The sequence below is a fragment of the Agelaius phoeniceus genome, chromosome 7 (assembly GCF_051311805.1).
Source record: "Agelaius phoeniceus isolate bAgePho1 chromosome 7, bAgePho1.hap1, whole genome shotgun sequence".
Classification (NCBI taxonomy): domain Eukaryota; kingdom Metazoa; phylum Chordata; class Aves; order Passeriformes; family Icteridae; genus Agelaius; species Agelaius phoeniceus.
The window spans coordinates 36,799,536-36,819,827 of record NC_135271.1 but is presented as its reverse complement, the minus strand read 5'-3'; the positions used below and the strand labels follow the sequence as shown (position 1 = coordinate 36,819,827).

Sequence of the window (20,292 nt, the reverse complement as noted above, 5' to 3'; positions counted from 1 at the left end):
TTTATCAATACCCTGAAAATAAAGGAGGAGGAAATTTCAGTCTCAAGAAAGCAGGTAAATTTCCACCCTCCCTTCTCTCTGCCCAGCCTTAAACAGACACCAAAGAGAGGCCAAAAAAAGTGGCACAACTGTGGAGCTAGATAGCCACTACATCCTAGCTCTATAGTTAATAAAGCCAAATGGCATCATTTAATTCAGCTGGCATCAATGTGACATTCCAGGCAACAGGACTTCAGCAACATCAACATCTATTACTTGGGTAGGCATTTAACATAGCTTAATTAAACCCTATCTATAGCCAACAGTAACACTAGCAAGAGGAATAGATAGTATAAATAGTGTTGTTTGCACAAATTCCCCTTCTCAATTCCTCTGCCTCCTCCTCTGCAACACTCATTTTAAATGCTGATACTTTTGCATGAAGTATTTTTATTTTTACACAGGCTCTGATGCAGAATGAAGCAACCAAATCAGGAAAACATAAAAGGCATTTGAGGCCATGACTGAAGTGGAGAAAGAGATAGAGGAGCAGGTGCATGCTAGGAGGGAGGGGGCCAAAGAGCTCTTACAAGGCAAAACAATGCCAGAGGGGGACTCCAGAAGGGACAGGCTGGATGCAGAGCCCTTAGAGGCCAGTACAGCTCCTTCACAGGTTCACAACCACCTTGCTGAACAACAGTGAGAGTTGCTCAAGTGCAGGACAGATTGGGAACACATGGCACACAGAATGGGGCACAGAAAAGACATGGGCATCTGGATCAGCCATTGCAACTCCCTGAGCTGGAAGGTGATAGCTGCAAGGGATCAGCCATGGGGGATTCAGGAACAGTGCCCTCCAGGCTGAGCTACAGAATGTGGTTTGTCCCATCAAAGTGGGAACATATGGATCAACAGATGATCAGCTCTTGGTTCTTCCCTAGCAGCTTTTGAACAGCTCTTCTCCTTTGCACCTTTGCTTTTTCTTCAGCAGAGCTGAAGGGCAAGGAACAGTAAATTAGAGAGCCAGGCTTGATAAGGCAAATCCTCTGGCTGTGAATGAGTGTTAAGTCCACCAGCTTCTTTGCCAGAGCACTTGTTAAGAATCTGGGCCACGCTGGTTTTGGAGAGGAAAATCACCACAAAGTGCTCCCCAAAGAGCCTCCTCAAAAATGAAGGCCTCAGCTGGAGACTTGGGACTGCCAGCTCAGGAGACATTCCAGCTAAAACACCCCAGCTCCAAGTCACCTTCATCCAGCATGACAAAGCAGCTCTTTTAACCTACTCCATCCACAGCCTCACAGTAAGGGCATCCAGCCCTGATAACGCACACTTCCTCCCTGAATTATTTATGGCCACCAAGGGTCACAGAATAAGGAAAGCAAAAGCCTCCAGCTTGGCAAAAAGCTCTAGTCTGGCAACTGACTCTGACATCCATTCACAGAGAAGTCCCAGACCATGAGCAACTGGGTGCAGCACACCATTCCAGAGCTCTGTGATTGATGGATCATGTCATCCCTCTGACCTTCTGACTCCCACCACAGTCAGGTGAACAAACCCTACTGTCCCAGCCCTGCACAAAAATTGTTCTTCCTCTCCAAAGAAAGACAAATCTCTTTTTCCACTTTCTTCAGCTACTTTCACAAAAATTTTACTATTCAAAAACAGTCCTGAACCTTTGCCTACAAAACAATTCATATTAAACTGCTGCAAAAATATCTGAAAACCCTTTTACGTCTTTTGGAATACACTTTTACTGAAACAAACCAGAATCGTCTTTATTAACTGAGACTGTCCAATATTTACATTGGAATTGCTTCAGAATAGGGAATGGCCTTTTTTGGCAATACATAATGCAATCACACTGCAGATACTAACAAATAATCATACTGACTGCCTGCGTGATGTAGGAAACATTATCAGAGCAAGTACATCCTTTTAATAGCTCAAGCTTATTAACACACAATTAAGCTTGGCCTTTCACAATGGCTGCCCAGTCTAAACAGACAAAAAAAAAAATCCCTACTATCCCTCTACTGCAGAGGTCAGTTCAATACACTGAAGAATAGCCACTTCACTCCTCTGCTGAGGAAGCTGTACCTTAAGGAGTGTTTCAGTCAGAACCCAAGCATGTTTCTCCATCTGAATGATTTTACACTCTCCTTGAGCCTTTTGTGCCTCATGTGTCAGACTCAACATTTGGACCAAGGGGTCACATTGCACCCACAGTGGGGAAAGACAGTAGCTCTCCAACACAACACTTTACTGCCTGAAAATTCAAAATTAATGAGCTGAACATTCAAATTCCAGGAAAGGAATTTCCTGCAATTTTTAAAGCACACTCGTTTTTTCCCCTCAAGGTTTTGCCCATTTTTTCCCCACAATGACTGTAGAAGCAGGAATAAGGAAATAAGATTGGTCCTTCCACACTCAAGACTCACAGAGCTGGCAGGATCAAGACTTAAGTAGTTACAACAATTTACAGAATGGTTAATTTCACCTACAAGGGTGCTAGAGAGCTACAAGACCAGCATATCTGTTAAATAAAAAGATGCAGAGATCTACATTTTCTTCAAATGTCAGTCTCTATAACTCCTCGGTATAAGTTTGCATCTGTTGCTAGCACCATTCCAAGTAAATCCAATGGGAAGAACTGCTGTTTCACTCTGCAAATACCATGCAACTCAGTTCTGAGTTGGTTAAGTCACACATTATTGTTCCTGGCCTGATAAAATGTGCAATCAAGCCAAGTAGTACAAAGGAAAAAAAAAAAACCCAAAACCTAAAGTGTAAACACTTTTAGCTGTGTTTTCAAATACTGTAGTTTCTGCACCATTGAAGTTCCCTTTCCATCCCTGCTGGCAAACAAGCATTCAGCTCTAATACAGTTCCAAAGCAGAGTATTAGCAATTGCACAGTGAAAAATGTTTGCACTTCAGCTGTATCAACCTCTAATCTCCCTCCTGAAGAGCTAACTTTGAAACAATTGAGAAACTAATGTGGCTCTTAAAGTTTAACAGAAAGTTCCAAACCTATTTAAAATAAACAAACCAAATACAATCAATACAGAAGCACCAAAAAAAAAAAAAAAAAAGGAATTTCAGAACAGGTTACCAGCTTTTTTCTGAAACTGCAGAGAGGGCAGCACTCCTGCCTATCAAGAGATTAAATATAGCCCATGGTTTTCACAGAGGGATTAGTTGCTGTTAAGCACTGCTTTCTCCTTATTGGTGAAGTTCGCACTCTCCATCCTGCCTGGCAGCCTATATTAAGAACACACGGCCACCCAGACTTCTTCTTTCTTGTAAAGAATGGGACAGAAAGAAAGGCAACACTGTCTGGCTTTCAGGACTCTCCCAGCAGCACTTCTGTTGAAGTTTCTGAGAGTCAGCATTTCAATCCCCCAGCCACAGGTCTGAGTAAAGCTCACTCCAACCCTGCCTAAACAGTAGAAAATTCTGTGCTGCACATGTGTATTAGCAGAGATCTGAGCAAACACAAAACCTATTTCTCATTTCATAAAGCTGCTTTATAGTGACTCTGTGAGACCTCTGTCTACATCTGTGAATGCCCCAAGCTCTGGGTCCCAAGTTCATCACAAAATGCAACTCCCTGCTCTGGCAAACCTTTCCTGAATGCAGGCTCCCCATAACAAAGGGGAAACCCAGGGGAAAAAAAAAAACTAAATTAAACAACTGTCCAACTTCAGCAGGTTGAAGAATTTCTATTCCCTTCTGTTCCTTCACATCATAAATCTACAAATCTAAAGAGAACTACAAATCTACAGAGAGGTACTTTCTGAGTAGCAGCAAAGAAACAAAACTATGCAAGCAAGTTGGCATGACGAAAATATCACCAAAACAAAAAAAAAAAACCTCATCAATCCTATTTTCTGTTAATAAATACATTTCAAGTTTTTCTCCAGGAATGTGACACAGGACCTACCCTGCAGTACTTGCCAGCTGTATGAAGATCAAATGGCTTCAGAGGCTAGGAAAGTGCCCAGGGAAACCTGAACAGTCTGAGGGCCACCAGCCACTTGGATGCACCTGCTGAGAAGACACCTGACAAGATTTATTCATCCCCTGTGCCACTGCCAATAGCTCAGGCAAATTTGCAGGGGTTCCCCTCTCCTGTTCTGACAGTATTAGGTACTCAACTAATAGCATATTTAAAATTGATTTTGACCAGCAAGAAAATGGAAATTACTTTCTTCCCTCTCCCAACCCCTTCCTGTGAGAGATGTCCCCTTTTAGCTCAGTAGAAGGGATGCCAGAATGGCACAGGTTTGGTGGCACTCACACATTCAATATTGTAGTTGCTGGAGAAACCCAAATAAACAACAGTCCCTCAAGAGAAGGCTGAAACAGCCTGAAGTCAGAATGGGCCTTTTTGCACAATTCCACCTGCCAGCAGTGCTCCAAGGAGGCTTTATTTATATCTAATGTTTGTTCCCATCTCATTGCTCTGGTAGAGAATGCAGTCTCCTGGTCAGCATTAGTACAGTCTTACCCCATTAGAAGCTGCTGGTCTGCACACCCTGAATGGGCCAGCCCAGGTAGGGGCTGAGCTGTGGCCAGCTCAGGGTGACAGACCTGCCTGCTCTGCTTGGCAAACCGAGTCTGGCTTTGTGATCATGTCAGGGTGCCAGCACAGAGCTTCTGGGAAGACAGGCTGACCCCTCTGTGCACAGGTAGGCAGCCAGGGCTGTAAGATGATCCTTGCAAAGCTGCAGAACTCACACCAGGGGCAGCTCAGGTGTCTGGTCACCATGGCAACAGCAGAAAAACACAGCCACTCTAATGCCTGTTAACCTAAGGGACCCTCTTGTCATCCCAAATGTTTCTAGGACCAGAGCTTTATTATACATTTGATCCCAAGCAATAGGGTCTTGTGTCTCTGTCTAAAGAGTCATGAACAAAGGAAAACTTGTGTTATTTCTAAAGGCCCTAGTCCAGTTAGATGCTGAACCCAGCTTTCCCCAATGGCTTGGCTACAGCCACGTGCAAAGAACAATCGTGATGTTGGAAAGAAAACAAACATCTGTGCCTGGAAATACAAACCTTGCCTAACAGCATGCAGGATGGAGGTAGAGGCCAGACAAGCTTTGATGTCACCCCCAGAGAGATGAGGTCTGAAACACTCTGCACAGCCTAGAGCCTCTTTAAAAGTCCACAGAGAAAAGAGATCTTCCAGATCCGGCTTCATTAACCTGATCTCACAAGAACTGCACTGAAGAGGACTGTTTGCAAGACTAGAACTTACAGGGAAGATAAAATGACAAGGAATAGGGTTGGGCCTTTTCCAATCAAAAAATTCATCCATCCATGAGATTCTGCTTCACATAAGAAATCTGTTGCCAATAGCCAGACAGAAGGGCACCTTCAGCACAGCACTGTAAGTGCACTGCCAGTCAAACCATTCCATGGGCAACGAGACATGTGGAGCCTGGTTTCCTATTTCACCTCCTCCCTGTACCATGCAGATTATCTGATACCAGTAATACAGTCTGAGCTCACACTGGAATCATCTGAACATTAGGGGCATTAATTCAGATCTTCCTGCTGTATCCAGTGCCTGTTTTCCAGCAACCTTTAGGCATAAAGTACCTTTGAGACTCTACCCATCCCCTAAGCCCTGCACTCTTAAAAAAGCAAGCTAACAAAGTAAAAAGCCCCGTCTTTGTCATCTGGGGAGTCCCACAGAAAAAAAACAAAACATCAATTTTCCTGCCAGATCAGTAGGCAAAGAATACTTGTAGCTGTTCAGGCTATTTGTTCTTCACTGGCATAACACGGCAGACTGCCACCAACCCATCCTACCCTATGCAAAGGCAAGAAAAAACCATAGAAGCTTTGCAGAGACAGAAGGACCCCAAAGGAAAACCAATAAGGAATTTCTCTCAAGTAGGTAGATGGATTACTACTTCTCAGTAAGAGAGATTTCTGCATCTACCATTTATATAGAAAGGCTCCCTGCCCACCTGTAGAGTTTCTACAGAGCAGGGAGCCTCTGACAGGTCAATCCCGGTAACAGCTGTATTTAGATTTGCTTTAAGGTTCTTGGGTACTGCTCATTAGTATGGACTCTCACCTGCCTCAAGAGGGCTGAAATTTTATTCCAAGTGTTTCCTCCTGCAATGCCCCACCTATTGGAGCTTGACTTAGAAGGACAAAAACTGTCTTATCAGGGCAAACTCAAAATGCAAACCATGCCTCCTGCAAAGCCAGTTCCACCCAAACCACAACCTGTGAGACCAAGACTGCAGCCCAGGCTCCTTGGACTGTGCAGCCAGAGGCGAGCAGAACTTTGCTCTGACAGATGGTTTAACCGGGAAACCTTCAAACACATGTGGGCAAACATCGGTGGAATCAACAAAGCCAAGAACAGGAAAACAAAGTGACATTTCATGGCAACAGGCAAGCCAGAGTCTGTGACTATAAACCACAGTCTACGACCTAAATGTGACCCCCTAACACAAGGGAGTTTGGATTTCCAAACTAAGCTTTAGCAGGTCCCATGAGGAAAACAAAGCCTTCCCCTTTGGTTAGGGATGGAGAAAAGGGGACGCCTTGGTTTGTTGGTACATCAGAAGATACCCATGACAAAACACGACAGTCTGTTCATGGCACAGAACACGGACTCCTCATTTTGCCCAGCTTTGTAACAAAGAGAGAGTGAGAGACCAACACTACTATAGGATAAGAACTTCCCACACTAAGTCTAAGTAAAAATAAGTTCATTCCTTTCTACTCTCCAGACCAAAAAAAGCTCTCAAGAGGGAAAAAAAAAAATCTTTTTTTCTGATGTCAACTTTACAGTTCATCTCCTCAGACAAAGTTATTAACCTGTATGCAACTTAAATCAACAGTTGGTGCCCATACAGCCAATACAGCTTTCCACACTGAACCTCCACCTAACATGCAGAAGGAAAGCAAAGAGCCTGATGCTGTGACAAGGACACTGACAGCCAAGATACTAAACCCAACTCTTTGCTCCTTGAGCTCAGCTCCCTGCTGGAACCACACAGAGTTACCCTCACCCCAGGATGGCATCGAGTCATCAAGATGCTGTTTGAATTTGTTGAAAACAGAAACATGCACGTGCAGGTAGACACATCCAGAAACAGGACATTATTAGAGGAAAATGGGAACTATGGAAACTGGGGAGATTTTTTAAATTTTCAGAAGTGTTAAAATAAAACACAAACTTTAACCAAGATAACGGATTACAGACATAAAGAATAAAAAAAAACTTCACAGCCTCACTGGAAGAGTTTAAAAGAGCTGCAAACACCAGGCTCCCTCTAAGACACCATGACAGTGGGGGCATTACATTTTTACTCATATTTAAGAAGTTTAGAATTATGAAAAGTCTAGAGCTCAACATCTCAGTCTGAAAATCCTTCAGCTAAATTTAGGAGGAATAGATTGTGACTTCCAGTCCAAATATCCTAATTAGTTGAAAAAGGTGATATGAGTTAGAAACAGTTGCATGAGTTCCTTCTGCAAGGTGTGTTCCTCTTGATAGCAGCATCAACTTATTTGATACATTTCACTGGACAATTGGCAAATTATTGCCCAGTATTGTACTTGAGGCTACCTCTGAGTAGAGTTGGAGGGTAAATGGGTGTCCATCCCCTTTGTAAAAAGCACAGTCAACCATTCCATCGTATATTTCCTGTGGGATTGCTCGAGTGCCTTCCAAAAATAGCCGACAGTTTTACTGAAAGGCTCAAAACAAATAGCACTTCTGAAGGAATATCTTACATAGTTTACATAATAGGCATCTCAGAAGGGGAAAAAAGGATGTGTACAGTGTTTCAATGTGAATTCTGCACTGAACAAAAAGACATCATTCTTTGCTTAGCACAAGGCTGAAATTCACCAGAAAGAAAACTGCTGAGGTCAAAGCCTCAGGGCTCAAGTTAAGAAGGAGATATTCTCAAGGGAAGAACTTTTTTATCCTTGATTCAAATGAAAATACAATATGGAAAAGGAACAGTCCGCTTGTTTAAGTCTCAAAAAGGAAAAGTTCGACCCTAGCCAAAATATATTCACAAAAAAATCTAACGCATATTTAAGCTGTTAGCAGATCCACCTCTGCACACTTGTGCTTACTGTTTTTTTAAATTATTTAACACCTGGTCCTTATCTCCTGACCCACGGTTCACCCTTCCTGCTAAACACAGTATCTCAGTTTATAACTAAATACCACAAGTGTAGAGTGTCATAACCACTGGTGCTTCCACATCACTTCATATTCAGCTGCATCTCTCCTCACAACCTGAAAGTTAAGACTGACATATATTCCTCAGTGAAAAACCTGTCCTTCATGGGTAAAATACTGAATGCTTCACAAAAGAAGAATTGTTACATAGAACCCTGCAGCAGTATGAAGAGGCAAGTCAGATGATGAAGCAAGCAATGCCATTTTTTTTCTTTTTTTGAGAGCCCAGAGTTTTAAATTGTGCTGTTTGCATCAGGGTAACAACGGCTGTAGGGTCTAAAATTTGTGTTAGCAAGTGCTTTGGGCTTGTTTTCCTTTTCTCCTTAGAGCAAAACAAGCCGTGCTTTTCTCTTCCCGAAGAGACAAACAACTGCTTTCAGATCGTGCAAATCACCTGCAATACCCAGCTAACTCTCGATTTTTATTGTCATTCCTAGTCCCCAAACACCACCAGGGAGTGAGCAAGGAAGTGAGCTAGATCAACAGCTGACAGAAATTTGTGGAAAATCCTGCTTAGGAAAAGAACCTGTGTGCGTTTGATAAGAAAGAGGGCAGGGCTTGGCAGGACACGCTTGGTTCCAAGCTGCACCACTAAATATAAAACTCCATCAGCAGGCCCAGAAGCTCTACCACCTACCCTAATGTTAACTACAAATATGGTTGCCATCTGGTGGCTAACACAGAGTGAAGTTTAGCATCTGTGATGAGTTCAAGGTGGACCAGATTCCCTGTCCTGTCCCCTCTGGAACAGCAGTGGTATAAAGAAAACCACAGATGTGGCCGTGTTCACTCTTGTGTACAGAGTGAAGACAGGACCTTGCTGCTGCAGCTCCATACTGGATCTGGCAGTCATTGGGGAATTTTACAAGCAGTCAGGCAAGTTCAAGGGATGCTCCTCGTCTCAGCAAGCGAGCTAAAAGTAGTGGATGCAGCATGGGCAACATTAAATAAAAGTGGTTTGGGCTGCCATTCTCACCCAGCAGCGTTTTTGAGCAGTGTCAGAGATTGGTACAAGGCTCAGGCCAGCACTGCATTTAATCCCAGCCCTCCTAGATTAAATCTAGCTGCTAAAGATAACTCCCAGGGAACACGAGCAGCAGTGGGCAGATCTGCTCGCCCGCCCTCCCTCAAAGATGCACCAGTCCTTATTCAGTCAATGTCATCTCACAGCAAACCACTGAAAACCAAGACGAGCGTGCCCGCAATAAAAGCAGCTGATCAATGTCCCTGCGTAAAACGCCCGATAATCCCTCCCCAGAGCAGGCAGCTGGCATCAGATGCAGCATGCCAGAGAGATGAACAGGAAAAGTATCCATTGCATATTCCTGGCACCTTCTGCCGGCACAGGGGTGGGCGGAGAGCAGCGAAAGGGCTCCCGGGATTCAAAAATCCCCCCCCCTCTTCTCAGCAGATCGGCACAATGTTTAGAGGCCGTACGGCTGGACCACCATTCCAAAACGAGGAGCTCAAGGTCAGCACAGCGAGCAGCGACTATCGCGCGATGCTGGTGAAGATAAGGAGCGAGTGTCCGTCTCCTTTCCCTCCCCATCTTTGAGGTTACGCATTTAGCGCTATGGCAAAGCACAGAGCCGCTCTCGAAAACGCTGCATAAAGCACACCCTAAATGCCACAAGCAAAGGTCTCCTCCTGGTGAAACAAAAAGCATCCGCGGATCCAAGCCGAGCGTGCGGCGCTCCTGCAGCCGGCCGGAGCCGATGCCATGTTTCCGGCGAGCCCGCAGCGCTCCAGCGGGGACACCCGGCATCCCCGGGATGCACGGGGGCCCCGGCTCCGCAGGCAGGGAAGGCAGCTGCCACCCCCCCGCAGGCACCCACTGCCAGACCCATCCCTGCTCCGGGCAGGGCTGTCATCCCCGGTGCCCGCGCCCAGCCCCGCATCCCGGGGATGCCCCCCTTCCCCGCTACCTTCTCCTGCGCCCGGGTCAGCTTCTTCTGCACGTTGCTAGCGATTTTCCCGGCCGTGACCCCCTTGCTGCCCAGCTCGGCCATCTTGCCTGCTCCTTTTAACGGGCTGCGAGCGACGGACCGGCAGGAAGGGGGGGAAAACCCGGCGGGCAGGCGATGGCCCCGGCCGTCACCGCCGCCGCCGCCCGCCCGCCGCCTTTTAAAGGGACAGCGCTGCCTTACAGGGACAGGCACGGGGGCAGGTTCGGGACGGATTTCCCCCACCCTGCCTCCTCCAGGTCCTCGCCGCTGCCCGTCCCAGAGGAAGCCAGCAGGGTGGGAAAGTCCGGGGAACACCGCAAGGCATTCGTCTTAGGTGGTGGGATGAGTTTGCTGCCGTCTTTCATCCCGCAGCAAAACGCCACTCTTGTTTTAAGAGACTTGTGCCACTAATTGTTATCTCTGATTGTCCAAATTCATAGGACAAAGGTACTTTCCAGATTACTCCTGGATATTCACAAGCACAAAGGGAAATTTAATTCCTTAAAGAAGGGCACCTGGAAATTAATCAAACCTCTGATTTTAAAAGGTGACATGAAATTTCAGAAGATTCCATCCTTTAATCATGGAATTATTAAGGTTAGAAAAGACCTCTCATGTAATTGAGGCCAGCCATTACCCCAGCATTACTGTGTTCACCACTAAACCATACCCCCAAGTGCAACATTCCCCCACTCTTTGAACACTTCCAGGGATGGTGATTTCACCATATCCGTGGACAGCATATTTCAATGCCTGACCACCCTTTCAGTGAAGAAATTTTTCCCAATATCCAATCTAAACCACCAACAGCACATCCTGAAGCCATTTCTGCTAGTTCTGTCACTTCTTACCTGGGAAAAGAGAACAATCTCCACCTTGCTACAGTCTCTTTTCAGGTGAGCACAGAGAGTGATGATGTTGTAGTTGAGACAGCCACAACACACAGAGTATCATCATACAAGTTCAGAAAGCTTCAAGCCATACAGAGTAACATCATACCTCATCAGAAGGCTCCAAGCATCTGCCCTTCTTGTTGTTTACCCCAACCTTTTAAATTCTTCATCTTACATGCATTGCACCTGTGTGCCCTCTGCTCCCTTTGGTGGTTGGTCAGTGCCCCTGGGCACTCCATGGCTCAGTGCTGTCAATGCTGCTCACCTGCTTCTCACAGCTGTGCCCATTGGGGATGAGGCTCTGCCTCGCTCCCAGTCACCACCACAAACTGTGTGCCGACATGATGAGGCCTCCCCTGAGACTCCTTTCCTCCAGGCTGAATCCTCCCAGCTCCCTCAGCTGCTCCTCACAGCACTTGTGCTCCAGACCTTTCACCAGCCTTGTTACCCTTCTGTGGACACACTCCAGCACCTCAGTGTCTTTCCTGAATAGCACGGCCAGGAAACTGAGCACAGGATTTGGGGTGTGGCCTCACCAGTGCAGGTACAGTGAGGTGATCACTGCCCTGGGTCTGGTGCCACACTGATGGCATTTCTGATGCCATTGGCCTTCCTGGCCACCTGGCTTTGGTTTTGCTTTGCTAGGTCTACTGGGCAAATACCTTTTGTGAAACTTTATTCCTTTGCACGTCAGGACAGAGTTCTGCTTCCTGGAACACAGGAAGCCACCTCAGTGCTGTTATTCACATCCTAATCCTCAGCCCCCAGGCTTCCCTCAGTACCACACACCAGGGCTTGGGTGAGTGGTGGGGAAGCTTCCTTCCTTCCTATCCTGCTCCTGCACACTCATCCCGGTTCTTTGTGGGAGCTTGGGACTATGTGCACTCAGTACCCAGTACAGTACCAACCAATCCAGTGCTCTACAGAAAATTGAGACATATAGCAAACTCGCATTTACCTTTGTTTAAGGTGGAAGCACCTATTTTAATTCAACGGTGGGACCAAAACCTCCATGTGTCCCTGGAGCATTTCACACAGCCATTATTTTTCCAGATGAAGACTGTTATCTCCAGTTTCACACACAGGGAATAGTGTAGCACGCACTACTCCAATGTAAAGCAACGGATAAATGTTGAAGGTGATAACTTAAGACAGCTGAGCCAGGTCTTCCAACATATATGTCATTTATTGTTTCCCATTTCTGCTTCAGTACTATTTCTGTTCATTCCGAACAGAAAATAAAAATAAAAACAATTGTCTTGCCAGAGCCCTTAGAAACTGTGAGCAGAGAAGCTGTCAACACCTCTTTGTAAGGCTTCATGAGACAGTGCCTCTGCATTTCTTGCCTGTTTTGACAATGGCTTTTTTTAATGACAAAACCTTAATTCAGAATCTAGTTTAAATCCATGGTATACTTCAATTATGTTAGTAGACACCCTATTCCCATTTAATAAAATACTAGGGCATGTGTTCCAGTTGTGCATAAGAAAAGTGCAGTGACACTGGACATAGTGTGTGCCTACCCATGATGCCAATCTGTATTGCAAACTGCAAATTTATGCAATTTCTTCCTGGTTTTACATCTAGTATTCATCTATCTGTATGATTAGCATTTAGTATTACTATAAATTAATACTAAATGCTAATCATACAGATAGATTAATACTATTAATATAAATTAATACTATAATATTGTATATATATTATATAGTATTTATTTATATTAATACTATAAATACTCATTTTCTGTAGTATTTGTCCCAAATGCATCTGATTTCTTCCATAATTTCAGCCTTACTAGTTATTTTCAGATTACCTTTCTTCTTGGGTATCATCCATAATTTTTTTCTCACCCTCACGTCCCCCGCCTTAGCGGAGTTTTCAAGGTTGAAAGATGCACATGTGGTTAAACATTTATAAAATTACGTTAAAAAGAGCAGATGTTTCAGGGTCAGAACACATTCCTCTCCGCCCTACCTCATATATTTGCTCCTCCTGCTTAGGTCTTTTCTTCAGTGGAACTGGTTTTGAGAGGATTTTTTTCTGATTACGTCCTTTCAAGTGAAAAGCAAATTAGCTGAGAAGAGAGTCCACAGCAAACATCAGACAACCGTGAAACAAAAGCAGCCAGACACACACGTTCACCACAATGAAAAATGATGACAAACTGTGTACACTTTAAAAGCTGGGATTAACAGCAAGTATCCACCTCTCAGCATGAGTCATTTCCCAGTTATTTCTGTACTTGATTGGATCAGCACCAAAGCTGCAAAGCATTTGCTGGGCTCCAGGTGTGTTGCAAAAGGTACTCCCCTGGCATGACCCACATATTATGAGTGGCCATGCACCTGAATGACCATGTAAGCCATTTCAGCCAGGTAACATATGCAGGAGGTTGTTGCTTTGTGAGCAAGAAAGGCTTCAGGCTCATATCTGTCCACCATTGTTCTGATCTCAAGCTTGCTGTGTTTTACAAGGTTATAAATGTAAATAAATTCAATTGGACTGCAGTGCAATTATGTTGTTATAAATATACAGGCTGGTAACTTAATGCTTTTATATTTGTTTATGTTTTGTTTCATTGTGTAACAGAGATGTCAAGCCTTTTGGAAGCCATTAGTGACAGATTCTGCACAATTTGAGTTAATATAAATCAAACTTCATGCTTAATGGGTATCATCTGCAATGAGATTAAGTTCAATACATGCATAGTGGTCTAATCTATTCTAACACTGGACCCCAGAACACTTCATTTTGCCCAACTGTAACCAGCTAAACATATTTAATTTCAGCTGAGTCACCTTGGTTCCTTTTATAGTCAAAAGAGAGAATCTGTATCTCCAAAGCTGAGGAAGGGTAAACCAGAAAGATCTCCCTTCCCCCTGAGCTACAGAGGGAGATTAGCTGGATAGCTTAAATAGCTGAAGTTAAGAAAGCCAGATGGGTTATGAAACCCACCTGTAGTCCATCTCCCTGGTGACAGCATGACTCATTGCCACAGTTCAGAGGGAAGAAGCAAATCTGTCAAACACTCCAGCACAAACAGGCATATCTAACATGTACATAGTCACCACTGCTTTTTATGGCTCTCTTAATTGATTAATGCTCTAGTCAATAATAACTGTGTTAGGCCTCAGCTCCATAAGTGCATTTGACTTCTCAGTTGTCTCATTAAAGGGAGATGAACTGTTCACCTGTTTACAATTAAACATATGCTTAAATGCTCACTGGCTTGGAGTCTATTATTTTGTAGCTTAGGTACAATTTATTCCCTTCATTGCACAAATTGTTGTTCCAGCTATTTTTTTCATTATTATCAGTACTCCTGTTTTGCCAGTTTTGTCCATCTGGGAGCAGGATGTTTTCTTCATGATTAGAAGAGTGATTGCAAAGAGTGATTTCAGCAATGTATCCATTAACTTATTTTTTATTTTTTCTGACTTGAACCTTTTAATTGTAGTTAGCGTGTTTAAAAGTACAAGCTGTGATAATCAAAATCTTCCCTGCTACTGATGGCAAAATCTTTCATAATACAACTCATTTAAATAAAATAATTGTAAAATAACAGCAGAAGTGGTTTCTACTATTCATGTAACTAGAAGTTTATAGTCTCTGTTCCAATTACACAGAGGATTAAAAGCCAGTTAAATTGATTTTTGTTTCTTTTCAGCAAGGATTTCTGATTTTAAGTGTATAATTACATTTTTTAGAAAATATTTAGTAGAGCTCAGTTAATTAAATGTTTATGGAAATATAAATATATCATTATTGGATTCTTTAAATTCTTATACCAAATAATATTTGCAGTAAACTATTTGAAGAGCTCTAAAGCCCTTTACCCCAAGTACTCATATGATGCAAAATGGGTCTGTTTCAATCACAATTTCTTGTAGCATTCAAAGCTGAAGTTCAGATATCAAAGAACCTGGTTGTTTGGATCTGTAGTTCTGTTCTGACTCTGGCTGTAGCACTCCAGGCCAGTTGGCCTCACTCCCTGCCAGCACCACTCTCTGGCTTCAGTGACATCAGTTAAAGGACTAATTTAAGACAGTAAATCCAACATCTTGAAAACAACAAATTGCACTAAATATATTATGTAACAAAATCTAATCAAGTTCTAACTCCAACCTTGCCCACCTTTTTCTTTCCATTGCAGATCATGCATTCTTCTGGGACAGCATTCCAGAAGAGATTGCAAAGGTGATTTCTGTCTTGTTTAACCTGATAACATTGTCAGGGATAATTTGGTTATCCATTTCACCATTATCTAGTTTGCCTTAAAATTCCTTCCTGACTGACTATAATCTCTTGCAAACTCTCCCTTTGTTCTCCCACAGGAAGGTGCAGGGAAGAATCAGGAAGTTTCTGCCATAAAAATAATAGATAAGAACTTGCTGATTGCATGTTCTCTCCTTTAAAACAAGTGCAACGTGAAAGAACTTTGATTTAAAAATAGTGTCCGAAGGTGTTCCCTCCCACAGCTCTCAGACACTCAGTTCCTGTTGAATCTCTCCATTTTTTTTTATGAGAAACAGAAGATGATACTCAAGTTACTCTTGTCATGCTTTAGACACACAAAAAAAAAAAAAAAAAAAAAAAAAAACAACAAAAAAACTAATACTCCAGCACTGGGAAGGCTCCAAAGCTGAGAGCTTTGCCTGCCTAGTCCAGACTCACCTGTTCAGAAACAGAGAGAGGCAGGAAATAAAATGGCATTAAAACTTTGTGTCATGTCTCACTGAAGACTGTCCTGTGATTGCAAGCTTGCGTGAATTTTAGGTAATTACTGGGTGCTCATGATGTGCTTTACTGGAATCTCCAAATTTTGGCAGATTTTTTAAAATTCAGAGTGTATTTCTTTTCCATCCACATGGCTGTTTAGGTGCTTGATGCGCATGCATGTAACTATTTTTTTTCTCTGCCTGAGTGGATTTAGCCATTACAAAGTGATCTTTGGCCCTGAATTTGTGACAGATTAGCTGCCCTTCACTATTAAATGAAGTGAGTAAAAAATGGCAATGGTCTGTAAGCTTTGCATAAATATATTTACAAGAAGCTTGTCAAAATTTCTGTGTACCCTATTGTGCAGGAAAAAAAAGGGGTTTAGCAAATATGAAATAATTTTGGTTTTCATTATCATCAGTCAGTAAGGAACAGGCAGTCATGTGCTTCCTTAGGAAAATACTCTGAAAATTCTGGAAGCTTTCAACTATTTATTAAAATATCTAAAAAAAAATCAGAAATAATTATATACTCAAATGGACAGGTTGCTTTATCCCCATCTATAGCTACAGTAGAACACATGGGCCAACTGGTGGAATCACACAAAGGATCTCATATCACCAGGATACCATATCAACAGCACAAACTGTCACTGAAATGCAGGAGGTATTTGATATTTTCTATCAAGCACACATCCACAAGGTTCCACACTTGTGATAACCATGCCAGGTGGATTATGTAATGCTAACAGTTGGCCCAGTTGCAATGTCTTCCTCCTTGCTTCCCTTTACCAAGAGCCTCATTTTATTTCCTTGGCAACGAAATAGAATGACTTATTCACTGCACATTACTTACAAGAACCATCTCTCCTTCAACTACTGCAAGGTTGCTATCAATTTAAATCTTTGCAGTTTTCAATATTATCCAACTCTTTGTTTTTGAGGTTTGGGATTTGATTTTTCCAAAAATAAGGATGGTAACTTTCCAGTCTGGGCAAATCCTCTTTTCTCCACATATCTAATAAAACATTGGATACAATTTATTCATACAATCTATTCTGTTTAATAATTACTGACATTTATTATAATGTTTTCCTAGACCTGGATTAGAAGAAAATACAACACAGAAAAATGTAAAAAAAAATATTCTTACCTGTAACAACTCAGCCATTTCCAGAGTTCTATCAACTCTGTAAAAAGGCTTTCATAAAGATTCAGCAAAAAACAGTGAAGGCCTCAAATAGTTAGAATTAGTTAGAATTGATATATTTCTCTTCCCAAATTATGTGACATTTTAATGTATCATTCAATGCTGTGGCATCTTCAAGTTTCCCTGCCAAGTTTAGCAAGGAACATTCACAGTCCTACAGGAAGCATCCTCTACAGTTTAATGAGTGAAAGCCATGTGTGTACAGATATCAGGGTCATCAGCATGTAGAAGAATAAACATAAATTTCAAGCTAAATTTCCGTTTTGTTTCCATACTGTATTTTGAAACAAGGCAACACTATCAGATAAATGAACCAAATGTAGTCAATTGTGAAAAATTTTCTTAACACTTCGCTCCCTGCACAAGTGATGGAAATACATGTTATTTCTACTACTGTACTCTGACAGAGAAACCACATGTCTAGAAATATTGCAGCATCTGAGCATTTTTACTAGGAATTTTTTAATAATTTTTAATAGAAATTGTAATAATTTTTTTTAAATTTTTTGATGTTCCCTCAAAATCCCTTTTGGATTTCCCAACCTTTTGGAATCACATGAATAGGTGTCCAGGCAGGAAAAAAAAGTCATAATCTGAATCACAAAAACTGAAAACCAAAGAAGGACAGGGGGAATTAAACCATCACTTTAACATTTTCAATTTTTTTAAGGAATTCACAGCCTTGAGTCACAGGCTAAGGAAAGACAAAACGTGACACTTCTCTCTTGGACATGGAGGTAAAGGTAAATTAATTATATATATGTTGCAGAAATATGCTGCGTGAAAAACAAGCCTCCAGAAACTGGTAGCAAATGGAAACCCAAAAGGCAACTATTAACAGAGAGCAGTATTTTTGATCTACATAACAACAGTGAGCAAAACAAAGCAAACTGCCTGGATAGGAGTAATCTTGCACAGCATTATCCCCTGGCTGTATGTGTGCTGTCAGATCTTCTGATATCCTAGATTTAAAACAACCAACCAAACAAAAATAATCCCTTCCTAGCAAGCCAACACGATCCAGATTTACCAAGTCTTACACAGTAAATATTTAGAAAGGAAAGCAAGCCTTCATTCCCTAGACAGAGCAAAAAATAGGTACAATCCACTTGCAGATCCTACAAACACGTGCACCAAGTCATAGCCTCAAAAGGGTATGGTAATCCTAGAAACCACACAGTTCTTTCCTGCTGAAATTACACATTTCCATTCTATTTAAAAAGTTTGCTGTTTGTTTTTTTTTTAATGGAGGGGAACAAGAAGGTTTGACCTTGCCATTAATGAAATGTTTCCTGGAGATATTTAATTAATCCTATCCTATCCTCTCCTATACCATCCCATCCCATCCCATCCTATCCTATCCTATCCTATCCTATCCTATCCTATCCTATCCTATCCATTATCACAGCAAACAAGTCTTCATCTTCTTACATAATTACCAGAATATAAAAAATGGAAATACACACTATTTGTCCTTTATACTGTATTGGATAGAACAAGGCACCAGGCAGGTTTTGATAAAGATACTCTGATCGGTTATGATATTTTTAGAAAAAAAAAATTACAGATTCCCTTTTATTTATATGTAATATTACAAGTAGTTCTCTAGTACCAAATTAATTATCGTGAAATTAGAGGCTCCTCACATCCCACAGGAATGTCCAGCTGACCAGAAAAACATTATTGACTCACTGCTGTCTTTGATGCATTTCTCTTGGCCCCTTGGTTAAAATCACAAGTCTCCAAAAACACCAATCACAATCACAACTCATTTTTCTGTTTCGGACTTCAGCGGAGATTAATTTAGAAAGTTTTGCTGCATCTGCCTGCACATGATTGCATATGGAAAAGATTTTTATCTTTTTTGTTTTTTGTTTTAAGCATCCATCCCATGTCCCTCATATCTTCCCCTCCAAGATTTGTCTTGCTCCTCTTGCAATTTCAATGGGCACCAAGATTGGAATCTTTGGTGCTTGTCCTGGCACTTGATGACATGCCATGCCTTTTGATGGCTTCGACTTTGGGAAAAATTTTTTCCTTTTTTTTCAGTTTTTTTTTAAGTGTCCATCCCATGTCCCTCATATCTTCCCCTCCAAGATTTGTCTTGCTCCTTATAGTAGAGGAAATGTATTTGAATATGTGTATAGAAGCTTTGCCCCAGAGGTCCCGGTTGCCCTCGACGGGCTGCAGCTGCGATGTCCTTAATTGGGCTGCAGCTGTAACCGATGAAGATGACCGGGATAAAAGAGGGCGGGTAAGCCAGTCAGGGAGAGCCTTGGAGGAGCCCTGACCTGAGAGAGGACTGCATGCAGCAGGAGTCAGTGAAGATCTGCAGCCATGAGAATGCACCCAAGAGGTATGGACTTTAGAAATCTTAGAACAACAATATGGGACTCTAGAAATAATAGAAGAACAACAGCTCCTCTACTTTTTCCCCTGCTTTTGCAACGTCTGTGAGCTTAGTTTTGGCATGGTTTGGTCCTTTGCAATGCAGCTCCTTTCCTCACAGACCATTTCTTGAAGATACTAAAACTCCCCATTTTCTGGGTTTTTTGGGGTTTTTTTCAATTGCATTTCATTTGATCCTATCTCCTTTCCAGAGTGTTTTCTAGCCTTTCTTTTTGGATTCGCAAGATTCCGTTTCCCTTCCCGAAAGGAAATGAAATTTCCTTTCGGGAAGGGAAACGGAATCTTGCGATTTCAATGGGCACCAAGAGAGGAATCTTTGGTGCTTGTCCCGGCACTTGATGACATGCCATGCCTTTTGATGGCTTGGACTTTGGGAAAAATTTTTTTCCTTTTTTTTTCAGTTTTTTTTAAGTGTCCATCCCATGTCCCTCATAGCTTCCCATCCACGTTTTTTCTTCCTCCTCTGCTTTTTCCCATGCTTTTGCAACGTCTGTGAGCTTAGTTTTGGCATGGTTTGGTGTTTTGCACTGCTCTGAGAGAATCCCGGTCCGTTTTCTTATAGTCTCTAAATTGCCCAAATTTCCCAAATTTTTTTTTTTTCTCCTCCAATTGCAATTCCTTTGATGCTATCTCCTTTCCAGCGTGTTTCTAAGTCCTTCTTTTCTCTTTTGGCCTTCAGCGGGGATCCATTTTTGCAAGCTTTGCTGCATCTTCCTGCACTTGATAGCATATGGGAAAAATTTTTTTTTTTTTTTAATTTTTTTTAAGTGTCCATCCCATGTCCCTCATATCTTCCCCTCCAAGATTTGTCTTGCTCCTCTCCTTTTTCCCCTGCTTTTGCAACGTCTGTGAGCTTAGTTTTGGCATGGTTTGGTCCTTTGCAATGCAGCTCCTTTCCTCACAGACCA

General features: G+C 42.3%; 1 protein-coding gene across 9 annotated transcripts in view; it reads right to left on the bottom strand.

The window, feature by feature from the left end:
* BIN1 (bridging integrator 1) overlaps positions 1–10,338 on the bottom strand; it is a 90,418-nt gene extending 80,080 nt beyond the window's left edge. For 2 of the 9 annotated variants that reach the window (XM_077181603.1, XM_077181604.1), the window contains exon 1: positions 10,131–10,336. In XM_077181603.1, the coding sequence (XP_077037718.1) occupies positions 10,131–10,214 (84 nt within the window). In that variant the 5' untranslated portion in view covers positions 10,215–10,336. Of the gene's footprint in view, positions 1–10,130 lie in introns of all 9 variants that reach the window. The other 7 variants (XM_077181605.1, XM_077181608.1, XM_077181607.1 and 4 more) reach the window with 7 other exon arrangements.
* Between the last annotated feature and the right edge of the window lie 9,954 nt (positions 10,339–20,292).